The 22,537-nt window shown below is 36.9% G+C and overlaps 1 protein-coding gene across 19 annotated transcripts in view; it reads left to right on the forward strand.

Moving 5' to 3' along the window:
- The window catches only part of ADGRL3 (adhesion G protein-coupled receptor L3), a 540,567-nt gene extending 518,638 nt beyond the window's left edge, over window positions 1-21,929 (forward strand). For 8 of the 19 annotated variants that reach the window (XM_087716481.1, XM_087716479.1, XM_087716485.1 and 5 more), the window contains 2 exons: window positions 12,312-12,329; window positions 19,916-21,634. In XM_087716481.1, the coding sequence (XP_087572607.1) occupies window positions 12,312-12,329; window positions 19,916-20,712 (815 nt within the window). In that variant the 3' untranslated portion in view covers window positions 20,713-21,634. Of the gene's footprint in view, window positions 1-12,311; window positions 12,364-19,915; window positions 21,635-21,788 lie in introns of those variants that run through there. The other 11 variants (XM_087716483.1, XM_087716487.1, XM_087716489.1 and 8 more) reach the window with 4 other exon arrangements.
- Window positions 21,930-22,537: the final 608 nt, after the last annotated feature.

Consider the following 22,537-nt stretch of genomic DNA (forward strand, 5'->3'; position numbering starts at 1 on the left):
AGGGAGGTCACCCCGAGAGCTTGACTCCTTTAGTCATTCTTTATGAATGATTTCAAGAAGAAAATGGAAAGGCTGCTTTACGGGGTTTGCAAATGGCACACAACTGGACAGGAATGGTAATAATTTAGAAGGCAGAAATAAATGAAAAATGATTTTGATAGATTAAGGAAATGGGCTGAAAATAACAGAATTAATCTAAAAGAGATAAATGAAAAGTGTATGTGCTCTAGGAAACAAATTAGATTCAGAGGTTTAGAATGGATATCTGGCTTGGCAACAGTGCTGGGAAAATGATCTTAGAACTGAAGTTAATTACAAACACCAGTTGTATATGACTATGAAAAAAAGCAAATGCAATTTTAAATGGCAACCATAGATGCCTAACTTTTAAAGCACAGAAAATAGTACTTCTGCATTGGTCAGATCCAAACTTCTACTGCCACTGTGCCACTATGTAAGAAGACTCTACACAAACTGAAACATTTTTGAGGAAGGAAAGAAATATCAGAAAACTAGAAACAAAGAAGAAATGGAAAAAATTGACAGATCTGAAGATATGTTAGCATTCTCAATATTTGTAAGAGCTGCAATTTACAGTATTTATTGTCTCTGAACACAGAACCTAATATAATGCTTTAAATTACAAGAAGTCAGATTCTAGAAAAGAGAAAAAACATAGTCGTAAGAGCAGCTTGATATTTAATACCAATTTTCTAGGGAAATGATGAGCTCCCATTCACTAAGCTGAAATGGTGGTTGGACAGCCATCTGTTGGGCATGATTTTCATTTAAATTTCTCCTTTGAGCAAAGAATTGGACTGTATAGTTAAACAGCCTCTTTCAATTCTATGATTTCATAAATATTAATGATTTGTTTTCCTCCATAAACTACAGTGAGAAATGCTGTGCTATGGTAATAAAAATGTTATGAAAAAAGAATACAGAGGTCTGGCTCAGTATACATTAATGAGGGAATAAAACATTTCATTTGCAAGGAGTGAAAAAGAGAAGGTAAAATAATATACATCTTTAATGCAGAATTAGAAAAAAGAATTTCTTAATTTGAAACTGCATTCTAATACAATCATTAGAATTGATGGAGGGTGGTGTTGCTATTCCTAACATACTTCATGTTCGATGTTTGACATAATTAAGAAGTACATTCATATTCAGCATACCCTTTAAATACTCACAGTCTGAGTTCTTATTTATTAAACATGGAAAAGTCAAATTTGCATCCATGCCCTCATTTAGAGGCGTACGGTCTGCCTTTCACTTCAACAGAATTAAATAATGTGGTTTCAACTAGAACACTGAGGGAAACCACGCTATAACTTTTAACAATCCACTGAGTTCTTGTTTGTTTCAAGGAGGTAGTTATAAAGAAATTTTTCTTGGGGAGTGATTGATTGGACACAAATGCACCATTTTTGGCTATGATAAAAAACAGTATCTGGAGGGTGCTGTTTTCTGGACCCACTTGACTTGTGTTTTTAGCCAAGATATGTGAGCATGACTGCTTCTGCTGCCTTGGTACTGGGAAGCTGAGGAGTGTTGGGATTTTCTATTAGTTTCCATTGACCTTTTATTACCATCCATAATTTCTCTCATAGTCACTTTGAACGATTGATCCTTGTGACCACTTTTAGCAGTAGGTTTCAAGCTTTTGGTCAGGCCACGTTTAGTGTTGATTACTGTTTGATACCTACATTATGCTATCTCACACAACACTCCATTTTGTGCATATTATTTACATAAGACTACCGGGAGAGGTCATGATATCTTTGAAGTATATTGTCACTATATGCTGATACAGTCTGGTACTCTTACTGTCTGTCTCAAAAGAAGCCATTAATTCCTTTACTCAGACTTAAAGTCAATGGTTAATTAAGTATCTTCTAGTACAGTGATGACTAAGCTTTTTCCCATCGCGTGCCAAAAGTGGGTGGAGCACAGGGTGGTCGTGCGTGGGCATGCCCACACCCATAATTCAATGTGCACAATACCCCCCCCCTGCTTTTGGCCTGTGATGGACCCGTTTTTTGCCCTTCCCAGGCTCCAGAGGCTTTCTAGAAGCCTGGGGAGAACGAAAATGACCTCCTCTCCCCATCCACCCCCCGGAGGCCTCCAGAGGCTTCAGGAGCTTCCCTGAAGCCTCCAGAGGGCAAAAAAGGGCCCTACATGCAAACCAGAAGTTTGGAAAGTGACTTCCAGTTTGCCTGTAGGGTCATTTTTCGCTCTCCGGAGCCTTCAGGAACCTTCCCTGAAGCCTCCGGAGGCCGAAAAGTGGCTCTATGGACAAACTGGAAGTCACTTCTTTCTCCTTCCTTGCTCTCTTCAAATCTTGTCTTCTTTTTCTTTGTCTTTCTGCTTTCTCTTTCTCCTTTCCTATCCCTTCTTGGATGCTCAAGTGCAAAAGGGAAAACATTTCTCCTTTTGTTTTATTTTTAATTTGTTTTTATAGTCCTCTGCCAGCAAAAATGCACGGCCCACCCGAACTCTATTTTCACTAGTAGAAGCACCATGGGCCAATCCTTTGCTATTTCCAAGCGGGCCTCACAGGCCAGATCTAAGCACCCTGCAGGCTGGATTCGGCCCCTGGGCCTTCAGTTTGACACCCTTGATTTAAACAAACAAAGAATGCCATTTGGAGTATAATGTTTATTTGTTCTGAATAGATGGTTTATTCATGCACCAAGATGAAAAAGAATTATTAAAATGAGACTGAGTTGATGGAGTATAACAAAAGATTTAGAAAGTACTGAAAAATACAAGAATGATGAGAGTTTCTGAATATGAGACAGATAGCTACTTCATAGTATCAAGAGTAGATATTGGGAAAATAGACAAAAAGACGTAAGAGAGAGATAGAAAGATGTCAAAGAATCTAGAGTGAAATGAAAATGGTAGTAAGAGAATGGATAGGTGCTATAGATAGATTAGATCAGTATAGATTAGAATATTATTAATCTTGCAACAGGATGAATGAAAAATGACTGCAATAGATTTTTCAGATTTCCCAGCAGAATGAATGGAAAGTGAATGTAAGAAAAGACAGGTTGGAACTTAGTGAAAAGAATTATGTGAAAGAAGCAAAGGAAGGAAAAAGAGATGGAAAGGGTGATGTTATGGAGAGGGATACAGAGAAGGATGGCATCAGGATGGAATGGCATTGGAAGACATGCAGCACAAAAGCTGAGAATGGCAGAAGGCAGTTTTCAACGCAGCAGCTGAAAGTGTAGTGCGTATGCAAAACTGCCTATTTCAGCATTAACTCAAGAGGGAGCAAAAGACCATAAATAAATAAATTCCTGAATAAATCTGATCTTTTTTAGAAAAAAAAGAATAAATATTTAATTTTTAATTAAAATTTAATATTTTCTTTAAAAATAGATTTTTGAAATTGTAGAATTTTAAAAAATTCCATTCCATTGCAATTGCACTGAGAAGTCTATAGGCAGTTCATTCATAAGATGCAAGTAATATCAACTCTTCTGTTCCCTGGGTAACTGAGGCCATAAATGTGTTTTCTCTTTTTTTATACTTTGTTTTCATTCATTTGTTATTTTTCCTCTCTGCTCTTGATTTTTAAAAGAACAAAGGACTCAAAGATTAAAAATTTAGATCAGTTTATTACCAAAAAATAAAACCATTCATAAAGCCATTTTTTTAAAAAAATTAAAAATTACATTTAAAAAAAACATTTTTAAAAGAAAGAAGAGACTCAAAGGCTACTAAAATACATAAAATTAGACAAAATTTAAAATACTGCTAAGAAACAAGTAGAAACAACCCTGCTTTGGAACTACTGGGAACAATTGAGAATTCACTATTTTTCTACATCCTTTCACAATAATTGAGAGCTAAGACACTATTTTTTATTTCATTCTTTTCATTTCTTCTCTCTGTAGATTATAAACTATATCTTGAAGGAGATCTGATTTGCCTTTGAGGTATTACATTTGAAATTTACTTCAACACAAGAACACCAACATTTAAGTATTAGTTCAACATTAACCACAAGAGAGATCAAAGACTAATTTTTTAAACCAAAGTGTACAATATTCAAGATTGTTAAAAAAATAAAACCCTGCATTAAACCAGATTTTAAAAGAAAGGGGATTGGAACTACTAGGAACAGTTGCAAAGCTTTTGCAAGAAAAATAAAATAGTCATGGAAAAAACATAATCATGGAAAAAAGACTAAAACTGTTGTGATTGGCGAAATAAGTGCCATGTATGCATTTATGCCCATAGAACTGGAGTCTCCAAGCCCTGGTCTGTGGACTGGCACCAGCCCATGATATGTCAGAAACCGGGCCAGGCAAACAAGCAAAGCCCCATCCATCAGATGCAGGTGGCACATGAAACCATGCCCCCTTCGGTCTGCAGAAAAATCTTTTTCCATGGAACCAGTCCCCAGTGCCCAAAAAGTTGGGAACCACTGCCATAGAAGGCCCAAAATATATTTGTATCAAATGTAAACTAAATGAATAACTCAAAGAAAAAGAGTCTAAGGACAAGTCATATGACTCCGAGACTAAAAAAAACAAAATGAGAAACTCCAGTTAAAGGAAAAAGACCATAACCAAACTGAATACAGAACAAACAACTCCCAAAAACAAAAATGTAATCCAGCCCTGTCCAGTCCCACTAGAACTAAGCAATAATTTTCATATTCTCTCCCTGGAAGAAAGCAAGCCGTCATCTGGAGACGTGGCATCATCAAGTGTACCAGTGACAGGAACAAAAGACTTCCCCAAGGAAAAAAAAAGTCGTGTGTTGTGATAGGAGACTCACTTCTCAGAGGAATGGAATCACCAGTTTGTAGACCAGATAATCTATCAAGGGGAGTATGCTGTCCCCTAGCAACAAAGATTAAAGATATGACTAAAATCTAGGCTGTATAGTCGACAGAGTAGCACTAAAGAATGTGCAGTTATCCTTATGTGGAAAGAAACAAAACAAAAAATACTTGATGGAATGATGGACAAAAATAGGCTGTGGATGAGAGGAAAATTTTTTACTGCAAAAATAAGAATGAGAGAAAGACATATATAAAGCAGAACAAATGGAATTAAAAACATTTTGGGATGAAATTGAAGAAGCAGAACACCAGACAGAGTATTTGAAAGTTTTGTGTGAGAATAATATGTCAAGAAGCCAAACTGAAATAAATGCTTTAAATTTTGTTGCCCAAGAAAAAAAAAATAGATGAAAAAAATTCAAGGCTGTGAGAATGCTGAAAAATACTGCAGGGAGATTATTATGCTAAATATGCTTGGTCAAGTCCTGGTGGAATGGGGCAAGAAAAGATAAAGATAATAATTATTTGGGAACTACAAATGTTGGGTAGGGTGAGTTGGTCAGATTTTTGCTTCTCAGAAAAGAAAAGTATAGATGTGAGAAAGCTAATTTCATGGCTATTGATATATAGAGAAAGCATATGAAAAAGTGATAAGGCAGAAGATATTTTGCACAAATATGGAACTGAAAGTTGTTAGCACAATGTAAAAAAGAGCAATATAGGATGGAAGAAAAGCATGAATTGAAATGCTTAGAAAATTATTTAATACTGAGTAGGGAAAATGACAAAGAAATGTAGATGAATTAGAGTATTTTAGCAGAATCCTGGTGAATAGTCTGTAAATATATTGCAATGAATGTTTGTCAAAAGAAATAAAATTGGCCTTGCATAAGAAAGTGCTTTTGCCCACTTAATTCTTTGCAATTAGAGCTGGGGAAATTGAAAAGTTCAATGCAATGGGAAAACTAGAACATAGGGTAAAACAAGAAGAAAAGGTGATGAGTGAATGGATGTTGGATCAGTGGAAATGTAATGCAAGGATGAGTGATTAATATGAAAAAAGTACATGGAAGTGGTTTGATGATATAGAGAGAATGTATGAAGTCTGAGTCTTCAGACAGATGTATTGAGGTAGTATGAATGAAAGAAGAAAATGATTGAGAAAAGTCATGGCTGAATGAAATTCATATGTTTAAAAACCAAAGAGCAGTTTACCAATGTATATGAATGTGAAGTGAGAATGATTTGTAGGGTTTAGAAGGTATACAGAGATGTGATGAGTTGTGCTATTGCAAACTATATTTATTTCCACTACTTTTTCTTACCTCGTGATTTATTTCTTTGGCTTACTATTCCTTATTTCTTTTCTGCACTTTGCGAAACATTGTTTTCCCCAAAAGGAAACAATGGCATGATGGATTTTTACATATTTAAGAAATTATTTGAGGCTTCATTTGTTGTGATAAAACGTTTGAGAATTCAGTTGCAATTCATTAGCTCATAGTTACTTTATATTTTTCTTTGCTGTGTTCAGTTTTATCTCTTCTCTACAAGTGTTTTACAGATCAATCCCGCAATTCTCTAAAGACAATCTATGTGAATTCAGTACAATTTTCTTCGGTGCTGTATAGGAACTGATTACATGGAAAAATCTCCTGTCTGTGTTCTTTCTTTTGGAAAGATAATTTCTCCTGATTGCCAAACTGCCCTATGAGAATAATTTAATCACTCATTTAACAATGTCTATGAGAAAAATAGAGATCCATAGGAACCAAAACAATAAAGGTCTGAAACAAAATTTCTTTATAATGTTAAAATCACCCTCTAACAATGACCTCTGGGCTCCCAGCCAAACTGACCCTTGACAAGAGGTTGGCAAAGGAGAGAAACAGTCCATCATCAGTCATGAAGCACTGATTACATTACAGATACGGGAATCCCCCAACTCCATAGATTCAGCTATAGGGCAGACCCAAACTTGCAGCTAGTAATTCAAACTTGTTGTCACCCCAATTTACATTTCATAAACCAAAAAATAGACATTCCTTCTAGTATTATGGTTAGATGGTTTTATTCACAATTCCTGAAATGCAGGCCTGGATTTTGTTATCTGCTACTTTCTTCTTCATTCCTCAGAGTCACTTTAAACTGAATTATGATGTCAATGGACATTCTGAACTCCAACAAGTTTCTTATTTTTCTGCAATTGTGTTAACACAGGAAACACAACTTAAATATGAACACTCAAATTTCAACTAAGAAAATCTATTTCAAAGAACTTTTAACTTTCAAACTTTGCATCTGTCATTGCATTAGTCTAATGTAAAATATCTAGTTGCAGGAAATAACATGACCAATATCAAAGACATTCCAGATTTTAATGAAATCTGTTACTAAATTGGCACAAACAATATAAAAATATTACTATCAACAATGTGATCTTTGTACATTAAAATGGCCTCATAATAATTTAATTTTACTGAGGAAACTGAATAGAAAATGTCAAAAAGAAAAGGAAAACTATACAAGCAGAAGCAACAGAAGCGGTAACAACAACAACAAAAACAACATGTGTTTGGATTACCCAATTTAGACTCAGAGGTATGACATCCCTCTGCCTCAAACTGTATTACTAAGTCTGCAACTGCCCCTAGACTTGCTTGCTTTTCTAGAGTTTCCTCCCTCCTAACCCTTTTGGGTAGTATTTCTCACCCTAAATAAACATGGTCCGTCCATTTTAAAGTTCCCAAGGGTAAGAAACATTGCTTTAAGGATAAGTTTCCCCTCCCTTCAGAAAGCAGACTCAATAGACATTTGGCCTACTCAGAAACCCCTTATCTCATTCCCTTATTCTCCTTTATAACATAACATATGCAATAGATAAAAAAACACAGAGAGATAGCTAGGAACTCTCTACCTTTTAAGTTATTTCTTTTCTTTCTAGTTATCTTTTACTTCCTTCTTTTCTCCTCTTATATTACTTTTTCTAGCTTATATAACAGTTAGTAATATAGAAGCATCCAGATATTCCATTGACATTCTTGTCATCAGTTCAAAAGGGATATGGTGGTTTTTCATTTTCCTCCAACGTGCCCGCTCTGAAGATTGCACTAGCCAAACTCAGACTGCCTTCTCTTTTACCATTCATCAGTAAAAGTATTTTTCACTTCAGTTTCAGTGTGTCTGCTTTCAACTCTATATTAACTATAGTAATAAGGAGGTATAATAATTTTTAAAACCTATAGTAAAGAAAATATGTACTCAGGTTTTCAGGTTTTGTATCCTTAGCTAGTAACCTTGATATTTCAATAAGTAGTCTACATACAGTGTGTGTAGTCATGTAAATCAGTTACAATTGTTGGAACAACTGAATAATCATTAGTAACACACATACTGATTGGTATGAGGAGGTATTAAGTTATACATTTGAAAAACCTAAGACCATCATTTGGGGACAAAATCTGAAGAACTTTAAAGTAAAAATACCCTTCATACTGCATAAGTTCCATGGCAAGTTCAGATAGATTGATTGAGAGAGTTCTGTATAAAGGAGAAAAATATTTGTGAGAAGCAACACATGTCCGCGCATACACAAACACACACACATACAAATGACTTTCTGATTATAATGAAGCTGATTGTTGGAGTTTGGAGTTGAGGCTGTAGTTCGAAGATGAAATCACTTTTTTCCCCTCAAATGAAATCAGGTTTTTGTTCAACTAACTCACATAGCTGCTCTGGGTGGGAGGCAGAGTCTTATCAAGAAGCAAATACTAAAATTAAAAGCTGCTCTTTCCTTACCACTAGTCTTTTTACAACCCAAGAGCTATGACTAGCTGAATTTGCAAGGATCAGTAGCAGTTTTGGACAAAACACTCTCCTTCCCAATCATGACATTTTGCATAAATGTCAAAAGAGTCATTTTGTCTGTCTCCTGCTTTTATCACTGCTGCTTAACTGAAACACTTTCCAGCACTCTGAAGCTCAGGAGAAAGAGATCAGAATGAGAACTTCATGAAAGCCTAAGGATCCAGACAGAGTGGATCATGATTGGTAGATTCCTCCCTAGAGAAATAGAAGTCTCTTCCCTCATTCTCTTTATGCCTCAACCAAAGTCAATGTCCACTGTAATGTACACATTACTGGGAATGAAAATCATAGGCAACCACATCAAAACAAATTAAAACATTTATTAAAAATAATTATGATATTTTATTAATAGTAGCATTCCCAGATTGTTGAATAATAACTCAATAATCTTTTCACTGCTTAGGTAATTAACATGATTTGATTGGAAAAAAAACCCTCTTCTTATAATCATTAGAGATAAATGTGAACTGCTTGATGAACCATAGCTCAATCACTGCTTGTCATCGAGTAATGGAGAAAACTAGAACAATGCTGAAAAATCATCCTCATTCTAATTTTGTGTGGAATACAAAGGGTGAGGGAGGAAGAAGTCACATTTTTTATAATTCATTTTCTCTCCTTTACTCCTTCTCCTTCTCTTCCTCTTCCTCCTCAAAGAGCTTGCATATTTTCTTTTCAGTAAACAATTACCACCTGGCTGTGCAGGTTCAAGTGATCCTTATTTAGTGAGAAGGAAGAGTATGCAAGCTTATTTTACTGCTTGTATGTACATTCAACAAACACAGTGATAAGATGACTTTCCCATACTCTGGCATGAAGGAGAGTGAAAGGAAGGAAGACAACTTACTGCTTTCCTTTTTTCTTGGGGAAAAATGGCTGTGCATTCTTTCAGGTTTTATGAGAGCTCTATTACTCCTTCTTAGTAAATATGTCTGATCAGGCAACACTACATTTAATTTTTAAAATGTTTCAAATGCTGTTCTTTTTCCCTCAGGCACCTTCTTTCATCTACAACACTGGAAATTAAAAGTAGGATGTTAAAATGTTACACATAGTTCTAGTTCTACAGTACATATCTAATGAGTCTTGTATATGTCACTGAAAATTGGTTTGATGCAGTAATTAAAAGTACTCTGCTAGAAACAAGGAGACTATGAGTTCAAATCCCATTTTAGGCATGAAGCCAGCTAGGTGACCTTGGGCCAGGCCTTCTCGCTCAGCATGACCCGTCAAAACCGCGGAGGACAAAATCGCGCTTGACGAAAGCGCGCATTTTACGTCATCACAGCGCGACGAAAAAAATTAAAAATTGAAATAAAATTAAAATTAAAGCAAGCCGATTCACATAAAGGTAAGGGTTAAGGGTTAGGGTTAGGTTTAGAGCGTTAGGGTTACGTTTAGCATTAGGTTAAGGGTTAGCGTTAGGTTTAGCGTTAGGTTAAGGGTTACGTTTAGGGTTAGATTTAGGGTTAGGTTAAGGGTTAGGTTTAGGGTTAGGTTTGGGGGGGTTAGGGTAAGGTTTTCGCTTTATTTTTACATTTTTCGATCACAGCGCGATGTTTTCATCACGCTGTGATGACGTCAAACGCGCGCTTTCGTCGAGCGCGATTTTGTCCTCCGCGGTTTTGTGGTGGAACCCTCGCTCAGCCCTTGGATGCAGTAAAAGGCAAACAACTTCCATAATCTTACCAAGAAAACCAAAAGGGTTTGTCCAGGCAGTCATTAGGAGTCAAGACTGACTCAAAAGTGCAAGAAAATAAGTGTTACTATGTATCCAGTGATTATTTGGTAGTTAGTAAGATACCTGTGAATATATTAGTAGATCTAAGTAAGTTGGAAAGAGTTGGAAAGTCAGACAAGAGAGTTCTTACATCTACAGGTGGCTCTTGTTTAAGAACCAATCACTCAGTGACCTTTCAAACATATGACCACGCTGAATATTGTATGACCACTCCTGATGGCCATTAGTGGCCTCATGGTTATATCATTGTGATTTGTGACCTTCCCCTTTTAGCTTCAAATAAGCAAATCAACAGGGAAGTTGGCAAGAAGTAACAAGTCACAGCCAAGTGAGGTCCTTGCTTAATAACCCACATAGTCCTCATTTAACAACAATAACCAGGAGAACTATAACTGCCCTTGCCAAGTAGCATATTATATGTGTTTTTTTTCTATTTATGACCATGTTGTATAACAATGGAGCTTCTGTATCTAATTAGCATTGTTAAGTGAGGACTACCTGTATTCTATTTCTCATTAGCTTCTTTCTGCTACTATGTTGGCTGAATGGACAGGAATTGTGTAAGAATAAGGGCAGAACAGCACAGAGTAGATGAAGGCATATTTCAGAAGGGTTACTGTGGTGACAAAGGAGCTGAAGGGGTGCAGTTGCCCCAGTGTGAATTTCATTGAATCTGTATTTTAATCTCCAACCATCCCTTTAAAGCATCTGCAATTTTTGTTTTTTCAAACAACCTACAGAGGCATATAAGAACTGTAGTAGAAGTATACTTGCTCTTTAAAATATGGATTTTCAGAGCAGAAAAACAACAGTCATTAAAAACAGCCAGTTTATACTAATTTAGATTATCAGATCCTGTTATTTTGGTATGAAAACAAAAAATTGTCAATGCTATTCCACATAAGAAACTACTTCAAATAATCCAACAAGACTACACCACCTGGTATAGTGCATACATGTGCAATCAATCATACACTTTAATATGCTGTAGCTACAGTTAATATTTCTATCTTTTATCAAAACTAGACCAAACGTCTCCAAAGAAAACTGCAAATTTTTTGCATAATAAAAAATTCAATCTCTATAAAATTTTGTATATACTTTACAAGTACATGAGAGATCGTTACTATGTTTCTTGTTAGCTTCTGCATTAGTTTTCTTAGATTAGGAAGGCCCTGTACATAAATTGGATAAACGTTGAGATCTAACTGGAAATCCAGGGAAAATAACCTATAGTAAAATGAAATTTCAACATTATTGAAGGATAATCTATTTATTCCAAGTGTTTCCATTTATTAAGACCAGTTTTCACTGAAGTTTTCCTATTAGACTAAGAAGTGTTCTTGTATCCAAACAGTATTTCACCAATTGCATCAGGCTCTGCACTAGAATCTAGGAATGCTTAACCTTGTTTCTGAATGTTTCTCAAAACAACAGTGTTTGTTTAAGAGTACACTGAATGTTATGGTTGAAGAAAGCTAACATGACGTCCACAAAGAGAAACACCCATGTTAATACCAAATTGGATTTCAATATTTATGCATCAGATGATGTAATTAACCAAAAAAAGCATTTGCCAGTATAATAAACATTCAATATTTTTATATATGGATATATGCCATGATATTTCCAATTTCAGTTTCTAATTCTGAAGTTTTCTTTTAAAAAGTTGATGATGAGGTGAAAACAACTTCATTTATTATTATAAATGTGTGACTTATACTCAAACAAACAACCCATGTAAATAATTTCATTTGCTTCAGGGAGTTGAAATAGTTTCTGTTAATACTTTTTTCTGCACATCATCAATTTGCTTTTGATTCATATTTCTTCTATTGTCACTGTAAGCTTACTTGTTGTTTTTTCTTTCCTTTTCTTCATGCTGTCGTTTAGAGCCCTACAGAGAGACAAGTATGGGAGTAAAGCTAAACATTGCATATCAAATGTAATTTTTTTAGTTCACTTTTTAATGCATCATATATCAGTGATGTACATATTTAAAACAATTCATCTCTCACAATACAGAATCAAGAATAATAAGCCATATTTTATAACTATATACAGATAATAGATATGTTGTGTCTGTTTTGTTTTGTTTTTCATCCAGTATGTTTAGTTTTGTGTAACTGTATATGAGAATGACATTTCTTTTTAATTAATAATATTTTTGTCTGCAAAGTCATACTGTTTTCTTGCTGTGGCACATTTCATGAGAACTGCATTTCATTTTCAATGCAAGGCAATATTTTATTTTCCTCAAATATATAAAAATGATAACTTCCAGCTAATAATTGTATGCTTTTGCTGAAAAAGCAAGCAGCAATGCCTTAATGGGTAGGCATAACCAGTCAAGAGTCATCCACTAATCTTTGCAATCTCCAACCATTATGTGGATTGTTAATATGAATTTAAACTATAAAAAAATGAATGATTTTGTTCTGCATCTGTAAGGGCTATTTTTCACTCATATTTTTTGTCTATATGAAACACAGATACTACATATAACACCCAAATTTCAGTATATTAAAATAAGCCTGAAAACAGGGGGCGGGGGGGGAGACCTTGGGGGAAAACATACTTAAGAACAGAAAAATTGCAAGGTCTACATGTAATGACACTCCCCAGTCCACAGGGCTTCACAGATGCAGATTGAATTCATTGTTTTCAGAAACTTTGTCTTCTGAAAGTGAAAGGCCAACAAATGGCCAGCAATTTACTTCAATAAAACAATGCTGGTTTAGCCTTGTCTGCTCTTTCTGGCAATAGCATCTGAATTAATAGAAAAATGTGAACCCTTTGCATGTCTCATCTTTTGCATGCATTTAAAAGATTATAATATTAGAGATACTCAGATGGATCATGAGTGCCTGAAGACTGTTAGTTATTCTAAATAAGGGTTATCGCCCAAAACCCTGCAGTGAGGTACTTTTTGGGTACTTCCAACTCCAGCTATTTGAGAAGTGTGTTGATTTACATAATTGAGGGAACCAAAGAGAAACAATATCACAATACTTGGGATCAGCTAAAGAAAAGGAGTTAGTTTTTGAATGTCATAGTGCTTGCCCTACTGTTAAAAAGAAGAAAAGCATGTTTTTTGTGTTGTATGACAAAAACCCTGTTTGCAGTATGTTGCTGTCTAAAAATGCCATCAGCTAGGAACTCAGTTACTTTGCATCCCCCAGGAAAGTGTGAAGATGCAGCTGGACATGCTAGGACAAAGCAACAGGGCTTATGCTCCAGTTAAAAATACCAAAGCTTCAAATCTCAGTCATTAGTAAAAATTAACGCAAAGAAGAGAAAACATCTAATGTAATACATCTGAATATTTGCTGTAGTTGTCTGCCACCTGTTGGAAGCCAGGCAGAAGAAAGACTACTATGGTAGTATTGGTCAGTGTTTCTCAACCTATGCAACATTATTATGTATGGACTACAACTCCCAGCCACCAATTTACAGTGTAACTTTCTCAGTGAACATTAAAGTTGGAAAAATAGTTTTCCCAAGGAGGGTTTCTTCAACTGAAAATATACATTGATCTAAACCAAATTCCCCCAAAGTGATCAGTTAGCTTCTGACAGATAGCAAATTCCTCCCACCACTTTTTTGCCAACCTGCCCACCCTATCTAAATACCTGCACTTGCCCCATAGTATCTGCCCACAACACTCACCATCCATAGGTCTTGCCCAGTAGCCCCCTTGCCTGGGACTCCCACTTCTTCCCATGTCATCACATGAGATCCTCAGTTAATAACCCATGCAGACCAGGCAGGGATGGGTTTAAAAAATTTCAGCAACGGGTTCTCTGCCCAGTTGCTGAGTAAGAATGGCCATGGTGGGCATGGTCGCCTACACCACGGCAGTGGGCATTTTCACCTTCCCCAGGCTCTGAGACTTTCCTCGAGCCTCTGGGAAGGTGAAAACGGCTTCCCACAGGCTCCAGAGGCCCTCTGAAGGCCGTTTCCGGAGGCTCATTTTTCCCCTTCCCTGAGCCTACGTACAGGCCCTGTACCTCACATCCAAAATGGGCCACTTGGAGACTCCTGGGTGGGAAGGGGAGGGGAGGAGTGGGGGGGCAGCCAGTGGTGGGATTTTGATTTGCCTTTATAACTTGAGGACTACCTATAAAACTACCAGTAGTGGGATACGACCGGTACGCCCCGTTACAGGAGCACAAGGTACCATTCTGGTATGGTGCTCCGGAGGGCTCACCTGCCCGCCAGCCCTCCTTACCTGTATTTGAGCTGATCGGGGCTTCCGCCACACGCATGGAGTGTACGGCGCTTGCACAATGCTCCGCCGAGCAGCTGGAGCATTGCGGAGCATCGTGGGCAGTAAGCATGCATATGGTGGACACCCGGCCCCGTTGCACCGTACCGATTGCAATGGGATCCAGAACCCACCACTGAGGACTACCTACTATGTTTCTCCACCCCTCTCCACCCCCCAAATCAGCTAGGTGCAGTCATTTTGAGCTTGACACTAAACTGCTATATGGAATCCTCCATTCAGCCTTCTTGGCAGTGATGCCAAAGTGGCTTGCCATTGTCTTCTTATGTAGCCCTAGTATTTCATCTTAACTTCCCACCCAACTGGGTTAGACTTGTGTAGCTTCTGAGCCAGATCAGCCATCTGCTGCCACAACTGTGTTTAGGACCATTTGTTGTTCAATCTCTAAGTAATGTCTGATTCTTTGCAACCCCATGGACCATAGCACATTAGCCCCCCACCTTTTCCGATGTCTTCTGGAGTTTGCCCAAATTCATGTCAATGGTGATATCTAACTATATTTTCCTCTGCCATTCTCTTTTCTTCATTCTTCAATCTTCAATCTTTCCCAACATCAGGGTCTTTTCCAATGATACCTCTCTTCTCATTTGGTGGCCAAAGTATTTGAGCTTTAGTTTCAGCATCTGTCCTTCCAAAGAACAATCAGGGTTGATTTTCTTTAGCATTGACTACAGAATAACATAGCTGGAAAGGATCTTGGTAGTCTTCTAGTCCAATCACCTGCTCAAGCAGGGAACCCTATACGATTTCAGATAGTTCAAATAGTTGTCCAGTCTCTTCCTAAAAACCTCCAGTGTTAGAGAATCCACAACTTATGGAGGCAATCATTCCACTGATTAATTGTTCTGTCAGGAAATTTCTCCTTAGTTCTAGGTTGCTTCTCTTCTTGATTAGTTTCCATCCATTGCTTCTTCCTTATTTCAACTTGCATGCCTAATCTGCATTTTACAGCATTCTTTTTAATAGGTTGGAGTGCAGTTAAGCAGTTCTGCTTTCTCCCTGCTGCTCACCACCTTCTTGTCATTTTCTCCCATTAATGCAGAGTTCTCCAACCTGATTTTTCTGACTATTGGGGGGGGGGGAGGTGATGGTTCTGTGAGAGCGGCAGGCAAGCATGCATGCACACAACTCTATTTGTGCAAGTGGTGGGCACATGCACCCGCCACTCACACAAATGCACACGCCTGCCCACTGCCTGCACAAGTGGGGATGCACGCACATGTGCGCTTGCTCATCACTTCCATAGCCCAGTTCCGAATGGCTCAAGGCCTGGTGGTGGGCCACAGCCTGGGAGTTGGAGACCCCTGCATTAATGGAGCAATCGTTTCCTTGACTTTTTTTTGTGTTTTACACGTTGAAAGAAGCTTATATTTGTTATTTTTGACTTTTGTTGAAAGCCTTAGTTCATTGTTAGCCTCAGCTTTCCTGATTTTATTTTCACAGGTTCAGGCTGTTTGCTGATATTCTACTTTAAGTTGTTTGCTCCTCTTTCCACTTTTTATACTTGTCCTTTTTGTTTTTCAGTTTATCAAAGAATTCTTTTTGCAGCCATACTTGTTTCTTTTGAGATTTCTTATTTTTCTTCTTCATTGGAATTGTGCTGGACTGGGATTTTATCATCTCACTTTTCAAAATTTTCCAAGATTCTTTGATTGTTTTTCCCTTGAGAATTCTCATCCATGGAATCCTTTTGAAACTCTCCTTAAGTTTATTGAAGTCAGCTATTTTGAAGTCCAAGACTTTAGTTTGACTTTGTTCTATTGCTTGGGTTTGCATAGTGTTGAATTCCAATATTTCATGGTCACTCTCTGCCAAGGTTCCTGTAACTTCAACACCTTCTATCATTTCATGTCTGTTAATGAGGATTAAGTCCAGTATGACTGACCCTCTAGTTCCTTCTCTGTGTTTTGGAAAACAAAGTTCTGTGCTAGGGTTGTCATGAATCTATTTAATCTTCCACTAGAGTTTGTCTCCCAATTCATGTCAGGATAGTTAAAGTCCCCCATTATTATTGTGGTATGCTTCCTGCACACCTTGGTTAACTGATAGCAAAAATTTCATCTATTTCCTCTGTTTGGTTGGGTGGCCTGTAGTATACACCTATGGCAATGTCGTTCTTTTTTACTTTTATATTGAAATGTATTCAAGATAGTTTTCATCATTGTTCTGCTGTATTTCTGTAGAGATATAGGTCTGTTTCTTTTAAACAATTTAACTCCCTCTAACTGTATATTCTATTCATGGGTTTCATCCTGATTTGATCTGATCCACTTGCAGGGACTTTCAAGAGTCTTCTCCAACACCACAATTCAACAGCATCAATTCTTCGGCACTCAGCCTTCTTTATGGTTAGGATCATTTAATACTCTACATATTTATTGAGAAGGACCTGGAAGCCTTTCTTTCCTAAACAGGGTGGATACTAGGGACGGCATGCATCCAAAGAGCCTTTTTTTTTTACACCCAGCGTATTTTGGAAGGCAGGCCTAACATTAAAGCTCAGTGACATAAAGCAGCCAAAGAACTGATAAGACTAGCTGGCCCAGGTAGTAATTATCTTGACTACTAAAGTGACCTGCTCCCTGCCCTGATGATCTCATTATAATTATTGTCCTGGGAAGTGTATCCTCATGGACACTTCTCACCAAACTCATCAGAAGACCCTTCCCAAGGATCTGGAGATCCTTGTCTAGAACTAGCTACTGGGAAATTTGCCTGGGAGGGAGAATAAGGACCACAAACAGCAGGAAGACTAGAGGATTTTCCTTGCATCTCAAACAAAGATGGTAAGCTCTTTTAGACAACTGCTTTTGGGAAGGATTCTATGGGATTCTGGGTGCCTTCCCCAATGCTTTTACATAAACTAACATTGCCTTAGCTACCTTATCAGGTAGACTCAGCCACCCAAACTTGGTCCACTCTATTTCTTTTTTTTTATTCCTGATTAGTAAATACAAATGAAATAATTGATTGAAAGACTGTTATTTAAGAGCATAGCTGAAGTGGGCAATTAATTGAAGATGAATCAATTTGAGTTGATTTTGAGTGCAGTTGTAAATTAGAGGAACAGATTAGCTGGGGTTGATTTGAATTATCATCATGATTACACCAACCAAGTATTTCAGACTGTTAATATGATCACATATGCTTATATTTTTAGCTACGGTATATAATCTGGTGATAAAGCTCTATAGGTAGGTTTTGTTGTATTACAATATTCCAAGACTGCAGCAATAGTAAATGGAGTATGATGAGAGGGAGTGGGAAAACATTCTCCGTGTTCATAATTATAGTACATATCTGTGTTACATATCTGCTATTAATTCCAGAATATAAATTAGTTATCAGGGGCATTATGATTTCATTCAAAAAACTAACATGAGAGGAAGAATTAAAGTCAGTCCTCCCAGTGCTACTTCCCATATCTCAATCCTTTTTGTCATCCATTGGCACATCCCCGCTTTGCTCTAAAACAAAAACAGTAGACAATCAAGAGACAGGTTTCTTGGCATTCTACCTGCCTCACGTTTAAGGAATGCAATAAACATGTGATAGTTCATAATATTTAGGAACTTTGTATGCCTTAATTTGTGAATGGGAAGAAAGTAGATCTGGATCTTCTGATAGATCTCTGGGTTAGATTGCTGAAGTGTCAAACATTTAATATTTTAACAGTAGCAGTTACAAAATTATTAATCTACTCAAATAATATAGCTGGTATGAAAACATGTATGCTAACTAGGACAGGATTTTAGTATGGAAGATTTCTTATCCCACTTCACCACTGGTATTCTAACCCAATTTCTGTACTCATTGTTCATCCTTTACAACAGGCTCAGATTCAGTTTCTCAAAATTCTAGGGGGAGGGGAATGAGCTGAAGTCTGCCTATCACGGCCTTACTACTTCTTTGATTATATTTGATGTGCCTAACAATCATAATTAGATAGTCTGAACTGCCAATGCTTAGTTCATTTAGAATAAAATGGGGAAATTTATGGCAGTCTAGATGTAGGACTATAATTCCCATATTTAAAGTTTTATTTTCAATATTCAATATATAAGATGAATAAGTTGCAATTAAATATGTATAACACAAAGTTGCTGCTAATCAATAAGAAATTAAGTTTTGGGATTAGAGTCTAGCTTGAAAAAAATAGCCCTAGAGCCCAAGAATCCTTCTTGAATCCCAGCTGTTTCTGAATCTCTAGATGGTAATGGTGGCAGTTACGCATTTCTAGAATTTGTCCCCTATATCAGTTATGGCCATTTTGAACCAGTTAGATTAGTCCATATTTACTCAAGCTTTGGTTCTATCACAGACTACTTCAGTGTAGCCTATATGGAACTAACTTTAAAGAGTATCCAGATACTTCAACTGCAGCAGTTAAGATGTTAATTAGTATGCAATAACATCATGTATGCTTTAAAATATAAAACAGATACTATGGAACACACAGGCATATAGGCTCATCTCTTTAAAGCATCTTTATCTTTTTTTGAAGCTTCACTACCAGCCTGAAAAATTATATAGCTGCCAGACTTACGTATCTGTTCATTTCAAAGCATACAGAGCCCTAGAATTAATTTAGGCCTATCGTGAAAGACCTGTAGTTGCCAGTTGTTTTTCAGCACAGTTAAATTGGTTTTATCTCTAAAAATGTTAAGAGCAAGACTCTCTAAAGGAATGTCTTTTTCAGTATGAAAGTGAGCAGGCATTGAGATTCGCAAGCAAGGCTACTGTTTTAATGCCCCATTTGTTGAGCACAAAACAAAATATCTTTATTTGTATCAATCCCAGTTTCTTTTAATTGTTTTTAACTCCCATTCTTTTAGTCTACAAGAAAAGAATCAAGCTCTTTCTCGTCAACCAGGCCTTTTGAGTTCACATAATAATAATTTCAAGTTTTTTAAATTGGATTTCAATTGTTTGTACTTTACATGTTGACTTTTTAGCCATCTACAGTGTACTATGGAAGAAAAACAATTAACAAATTGAAACAATAATTAATGGATAAGATTTAAATCCACATTTTCCATGTTTTGAAACCCAATATAATTTATTTTCTCTTTATTCCCTTTTTTATACAATTACTGTATATTGCAACCAACAGTATATTATTGTTTCTTAGGACAATAGCCATGCAAATCAAGAGTATATACAAATACTTTTTGGTACAAATCAAATTTTCTTGTGTGATATTTTTCAGAGGGGCTTCTGAACAATGCCAGGGATACAAGTGTCATGGATACTCTACCACTGAATGGTAACCACGGCAATAGCTACAGCATTGCTAGCAGTGAGTACTTGAGCAACTGTGTGCAAATAATTGACCATAGCTATAACCACAGTGAGACTGCCTTAGAGAAAAAGATTCTGAAAGAACTCACTTCCAATTATATACCTTCCTACCTGAACAAACATGAATGTTCTAATGAACAAAGTAGGAATCTGATGAACAAATTTGTCAATAATCTTGGCAGTGGAAGTGACGATGCCATTGTTCTCGATGACGTCACCTTGTTTACCCAGGAGGAGAACCTGGGCTTAGAACTCATTCATGAGGAATCAGATGCCCCACTGTTACCCCCAAGGGCATATTCTGCAGAGAACCACCAGCCTCACCATTATAGCAAAAGACGGATTCCACAAGACAACAGTGAAAGTTTTTTTCCCTTGCTAACCAATGAGCACACAGAAGATCTCCAGTCACCGAATAGGGATTCTCTTTACACTAGTATGCCTGCTCTGGCCAGCATGTCAGGCACAGAAAGTGTCAACACCAGCACTCAGACCGATCCCCCATCAACTAAAGGTGGCGATGGCGATGATGTGTACTACAAGAGTATGCCAAACCTGGGCTCCAGGAACCATATCCAACAGCTACACACTTACTATCAGTTGGGGCGGGGCAGTAGTGATGGATTTATAGTTCCACCAAACAAGGATGGGACCCTGACAGAAGAAACCTTGAAAGGACCAGCTCACTTGGTCACTAGTCTATAGAACACTAAGTAAACATTTTAATAAAACAAATGCTCCCTGTACAACATCTGGATTATTGTCTGGATTTAAATCAAAGCAGTGGTAATATTGTGTGTTCTCCTACTCCATATTGTTCTAAACAACCAACAGTTCTCATAACTTTTTAATGGAATTGATAGGCCCATGAAGGAAAAAAGGCTAACTGCCTGTTGTTCCCCCTCACTCAACACATACACTGGCGTCACGTCAGAGAGACCCTATGCTAATGAATGAGATACAAAAGGAAGTGGTCCATTGTGTGGCCTTCTCACATTATACTGTATTTGTTTAAGCATCTTTGGGTGCTGTCTTAGTACCAAGGACCTGACTTACAAAAGGCCAAACATGCATTTGAAACTACTAGCAATGATGCGTCTAGATTGGAGTGCTGCACAAAACAGAAGCAAAAATAGCAAAACTGTTTATTCTGAATCTGTATCACATAATAGTTTGGGGTTTTGGTTTTTGGTTTTTGGGGTTTTTTTTGTGTATGTGTGTCTCTCTTTCTCTCTCTCACCACTTAATTTAGCCAAAGCTCACTGAACTGTGGAGCAAACAACATCTAATGAAATAGAAAGAAAGTTGGTAATTGTATGCTACATGGTATATTTTTATGTTTTTCTGTATTAACTGATGATAATTCTAATGACAGAAAAAATGGAACAGTTCCTATGTAATGTACAGATACTAGCATTGCACATATAGTCTACTCTTTGTTCCGCCAAAACTTGCGTCCCTGTTAATGTGGTGGGAAAAAAAAAACTTTTTCTGTTGTGCTGGTCTTGCAAGTTTGTCTACCAGTAGAAACAATTCTTTTCATGTATTCTTTATTTGGCCTTTCCCCACCCCTCTATCTCTCTCATTTTAAAAAAATCATTGAGTAAACAAAGTAATGATTCTTTAATTTTGGGTTATGTGATATCACATTCTGTGTTTGTGTGTGTGTTTGTGTGTCAGTATGCAATATACATAAATATGCATATAGACACAGATAAACATCCACACAATATACACCGTTTCTTCTATCTACGGATTTGCCAACAGTTTCTTTTTTTCAGATTAGAAACTTGACCCACGTGTGTTTCCAGGGCACAATTGATGAGATGCAGCAGCCTTTGTGGTCATCAGTCCCTTCACCAAGGCATTATGTCCCTTCCAGTAGCTGGGATTTCATAATGGGACTTATGCAGATGAACATAATGCCTTTACAGGAGTCAAAATCTAACCTCAGGCTAGGAACTTTCACTGCGATGGTTTGAAAAACTGCTTCATAGCAAAGATATTTTTAAAAGCCTATTTTGAAGTGGTAAAAAATATATATACAAACCCTTCCATTATTTTTCCTAACAGGAAATGTATTTATTTGACAAGATTTAAAGTAATGTAGAACTTCCCAGGAGGTAAATTAGCAGCACAGATTTTACTCTTTTTTTTAATTTATGATGCATTTTGTATGGTCACCCAGTTGAATGACCTCATTACTAATATTTGTTGTAACAGTGAAATTTGTTTGCCAACCAATAAACAACTGATTAAGATTTAGAAGGCACTGTATATATGTCCTGTACAATCAGTCTCTTCTGATTTATCTCCCTTTCTATCTTTAGCAAAGAATATTAGTTCTTTTAGTGCTGAAGGTAGCTATACAAATGAAAGGATTACTCAGCACAGACTGATGTAGAGAAGGAAATAAACCAGGTATCTAAACGTGTGGGGCAGGCATAAAAAGGAAGGGCCTGGGATTTAGCTGGGGACATGCTGACTTTAGCTTTAGCTAAAAAGAGGAGCTATTTTTTTTACATACATT

The sequence above is a fragment of the Thamnophis sirtalis genome, unplaced genomic scaffold (genome assembly GCF_051295495.1).
Source record: "Thamnophis sirtalis isolate CommonGarterSnake01/CBP01778 unplaced genomic scaffold, rThaSir2_p1.2 scaffold_5, whole genome shotgun sequence".
Taxonomy (NCBI): domain Eukaryota; kingdom Metazoa; phylum Chordata; class Lepidosauria; order Squamata; family Natricidae; genus Thamnophis; species Thamnophis sirtalis.